Here is a 4,564-nt window from a genome sequence, read left to right on the forward strand (position 1 = left end):
GGGCAACTAACTCCCAAGAACTTATCCACCCGTCCGTTCTTCAGGACCTCCCAGCACGTCGGCTTGCCAGGAGGGCAAGGGTTGGTGCAGCCGCGACCGCTAGGCCAGAAACGCTCCTTAACTTGTGTTATCAGAGGCAGCACGTCCAGCTTGACAAACTGCAGGCGGCTCCTGATAGGGAAGCGCGTGGGCGCCAATCTAGGAGACCAAAGCCGCCGCACCGCAGGCGGCCAGCCCGACCCCATCCGCGAGTCTTTTCTCCCCTGAGGTGCTTCTTCGAGCCCAGGAAGCCTAGCAGGGGTGAGAGAGCGCCCCTGAAAGGGTGCAGAGGGCGGGTTCGGACCCGCGGCAGATCACGCGGCGAGTCTGCGCCCTGAGCCACCACCTCCGAGCAGTCCCCGGATTGCCGCCTCACACGGCGCAAGGACCTGCCCAGCCCGGCTCTCTCGATCGGGAGAAACTCTGCAGGCCAGCCGCGAGGCCGGCAGCGAGGCCGGCGAGCTCGCCTACTCCGGTCGACCCACTCCGTAGTCCCGGGCTTTCGAAGATGTCCGCCAAGCCCGAGGTCGGCTTCGTGAAAGAAGCTTCTCGCCAGATCCTGGCCGGTGGCTCAGCTGGTAAGGCCGCCCCGCTAGGGGCCAGTCGCTTTTCCTTTCGCTTGTCGGAAAACTTTTTCTCAGACACCTTTGGCAACCGGAATTTCCCGGCTACATGCAGCGCTCCAGGCGCAGCGCCAGAGCCCGCCGAGCGCCAGAGCAAAGGAGGCCGGGAGCGGGCGGCGGGAGCCCGGTGCCCTAGGTCAAGTCGCCGCCGCCCCACGCCGCCGCTCTCGGGGGCCCCGCCTTCTCTGTCTTTAGCCTGGAAAGCGAGCTAGGCAGCCCCAAGGCCTGCAACTTGGGGGAGGCCTTGATGCCTAGCTGGCTGCTTCACTTGAAGCGATCCAGTTTCCGTCAGACTTAGTTTTGCTATAATTTGTAGCCTGTTTCTCCTGGGCTAACTCAGATCTTCCATAACTCCTGCCTCCACCATTAAAGTATGTACATCAGGACTCCACAGGTCTTAGTGCAGTCAGTGCTTGCTGGGGGCTATTTGTGCCTTATAGGCATATTAAAATTAAATGCATATGTTAACACACATAAACACCTTTCGTATTAGGGGTTCACATTAATTTATGGAGAGTTACTCTGGGGGAAAAAAATCTAGAAAAAATTTGTTACAACTAATCATGGAAATAATTACTAAGTGTGGCTAGAGAAAATCATAACCCATGGAATTATGTTGTGTGGATGTATTTTAAAGATACTTTAAAATATAAATTAAGAGTTGACTGAAATGTTAATTTTTCATAACTGATACATTTTTATTAATAACTTATAAAGCAATTGCTATAATTCACTCATCACCATAAAACATTTTCATAAGTGTAGATATTCTCTTAATAAGCTATACTGTGGTAACTCTAGCAAATCATATGAAAAGAGTGACTAGATGTCTAATGTTTAACATCAACTAGTAGAATTTATTTTCAAACAAAGTTGGACTTTTTATAAAGGCCTATTACAAATCATGACTAGTCATTATGTCATGAACTGCTTGCATCTCAGGAGTACCACAAGCAGCCACATGTATCAATCATAGTCTGTACATTCACTAAAGATGACATTTCATCAATATGGCAATCAAGGCATTCATCTCTTATATGTGATTATGCTTTGTCCATCCATATTATGATGTTAGAGGCCACACTGTCTACTTTTTTAGCTGTTTTCCAGTAGTGATGATGAATTTTCACCAATTTACTCACCTGGTCAAATTCCACAATATCCAGGACTCTGCCAGCTGTCCCTGACTGGGTTGATTCAGAGTTTATGACCCTGCTCAAAGAAAACTTAGCTGTCCTAATGGGAGAGGAAGGCTAATTGGTGAGCATCCTAACCTCTGATTAAAGATTCAGAAGCATCTCTGTATCGGCTTAGATGATCGTATAGATCTTAGACATAACTAAACTCAAGGGATGTTAAGAGTGGATCAAACTGTAATCCTACTTACACATTTTGTGGGATGATAAATATTTGGCACAGATGTGTGATTCCATCATGTTCTTACAGTTATAACTAATATGAAAGAATTTTAGTATATTTTTAAGATAAACAGTGTGGTTGATTTATGGATTTAGAACTATGAAATTATTGATAAATATTGAAAATAATGTATACTTTCATCATAGTGAAAAAGGGTCAATGTTTTCTACCTAGGCAATAACATTTTCATAAAACTTTATTGGTTTTTAATAAATGCAGATTAATCATATTATATATACTAGGTCAAGGACCAAAAAGAAATTAATATACAAGAGAGGTAGGATTTTAATAATATGGAAAATGTGTTTGAATATCTAGTGCTGAAGTTCTCATTACTGATAATGTCATCAAATGCAGCACCTCTGTGTGTGTATTATGTGACCTATTGAGGATAAAGGTTAAAAATCCATTTTGGCTTTCTTAAGGGGGAAAAAAAGCTGAGGGAGTTTATTGGAGAAATACCAGGGAATCTCTTGAAATTCAAGGTCTGGATGCATTCCTGGAAGAGACTGGAATCAGGAGCTAGAGCACTGAGGAGAACTCAGGAAGTCATCCTTTACCTTTCTTCACGTTGTCAAATGGTTAAGTCTTTCCAAGGCAGCAAGGTGGTGGCAAATAATAGGGTCACAAGTAATACTAATACAGCTGTTACGATGGCTTGCCATATTTCCATAGATTTGACTGGTAAGGAGCAAAAATCTTCAAATGGGTTCAGACAGCTACTTACTTAGAAAGACAGGAAAAGCAAGTGATGTGGTTTCAGTTTCGTGGGTCCCTTATTGCATGGGCAACACCAAACTGAATACGCCAGATCATAGACGGTATGAGCAGTAGATCTCTCTGCTGTTGAGGAGGCGCCTCAGAACCTCAGCCTGGTTAAGCCTCCGGCTCCGGCTCAGGTCATGATCTCATGGTTCATGGGTTCAAGTCCTGCGTCGGGCTCTGTGCTGACAGCTAGCTCAGAGCCTGGAGCCTGCTTTAGATTCTATTTCTCCCTCTCTCTCTGACCCTCCCTGCTCACGCTGCCTCTCTCTGTCTCTCAAAAAAAAAAAAAAACCCCCATAAAAAAAAAAAAGAACCACAGCCAAGTAATTTTATTGATTGCAGCTTCCCTCAAGTGTGAATGAGTTAGGAAGTCTTGAGTTCAAGTGAAACTAGGGAGATAAGTGAAAAATAGCCTTGTGGTAGTCTTTCATAAGATAACAGGAGAAACAGCTTCTCTCCACTCTTCCTTACCAGGCTGCTTATCTTCCCTTAGACCAGAAGAAATCATAGGGCATTTGGCCAAGACTTGAATCAATCTGCGACCTAGCTATTCCCCCAAGTTATGTGGAGATGTGCAAGGTTGTCAGTGTGCCGTACCGTGGAGGTATTTCCCTGTGATCCCCTGGTGCCTTCATCAGTCTTTTTTATTAAAAAATTTTTTAAATGTTTGTTTATTTTTGAGAGAGAGTCAGAGTGTATGGGGGAGAGGGGCAGAGACAGAGAGGGAGACATAGAGTCTGAAGCAAGATCCAGGCTCTGAGCTGTCAGCACAGAGCCTGACATGGGGCTTGAACACATGAACTACGAGATCATGACCTGAACCGAAGTTGAACTGAGACCCCCATCAATCTTTTTTCCTTATAATTGACTGCTGTTTTCTGCTCTTCCATCCATGTGACAAAATGTGGTTCCTAACAGCTCTTAGATTTACATTATCTTCACTTCTATAGAGATAGTGAGAGACTTACTTGATTTTTTTTTTTTAGTTATCATGTAAAATCCTGAGATAAGACTCAAGATGACCCAGTTTGGGGGGGGGGCCCACCTCTGCACCAATAAAGATAGCCAATGCCCACGTGGATAGGTGGGGCCACAGTGGGCATGGAGATTTTAGGGGAGATTTATTTTCCAGAGAAGTTAGACACATTATAATATAGGCAATAGCTGTTTTTCCTAACATTATATGTCTGTCTTATATTAAAAGATGGTTTGTGATACTTGAATTTAAAAGACCAAAGAGATTGATGCACTTAACAGTTGCTTGGACAGTATACAGCTAAAGACTGGACTTGTGCTTGTAGCTAATATGTAATGATATTGTTACCAATGGTAACTTTGTTTTATATGATGGAAGCTATGCTCAAGACAAGTCCGTACCTACTGAACTTTTACAGAGCAGGCTTCTAGTTTGTATTTTCAGCTTCAACTAATTGCATAAGATTCACATGAAAGAATAGAAGCCAGTGATGAGAGCTTCAGGAAGGTAAGCAAGACCAAACATTGCAGAGGGGGTAAGGATGAGAATGAGAAGAGGCCATTGCATTAGACCCTTGGTGCTCAAAGTGGGAGCTGTGGATGAGCAGCAGCAGGGACATGGTTGTACCTGGAAGCTTGTTAAAAATGTAGGATCTCAGGTCTCCCTCTAGACTTGCGGTATCAGAATCTGCATTATAGGAAGGGCTTCAAGTCATTTGTTTGCACTTTCCAGTTTTATTTTT

At 44.1% G+C, this 4,564-nt stretch overlaps 1 protein-coding gene across 1 annotated transcript in view; it reads left to right on the top strand.

The window, feature by feature from the left end:
* Positions 1–226: 226 nt before the first annotated feature.
* Positions 227–4,564, top strand: part of SLC25A21 (solute carrier family 25 member 21) — a 490,980-nt gene continuing 486,642 nt past the window's right edge. The window contains exon 1 of the mRNA XM_029952757.1: positions 227–617. Within this exon, the coding sequence (XP_029808617.1) occupies positions 548–617 (70 nt within the window). The 5' untranslated portion in view covers positions 227–547. The remainder of the gene's footprint in view (positions 618–4,564) is intronic.

The sequence above is a fragment of the Suricata suricatta genome, chromosome 9 (assembly GCF_006229205.1).
Source record: "Suricata suricatta isolate VVHF042 chromosome 9, meerkat_22Aug2017_6uvM2_HiC, whole genome shotgun sequence".
In the NCBI taxonomy this organism is placed as follows: domain Eukaryota; kingdom Metazoa; phylum Chordata; class Mammalia; order Carnivora; family Herpestidae; genus Suricata; species Suricata suricatta.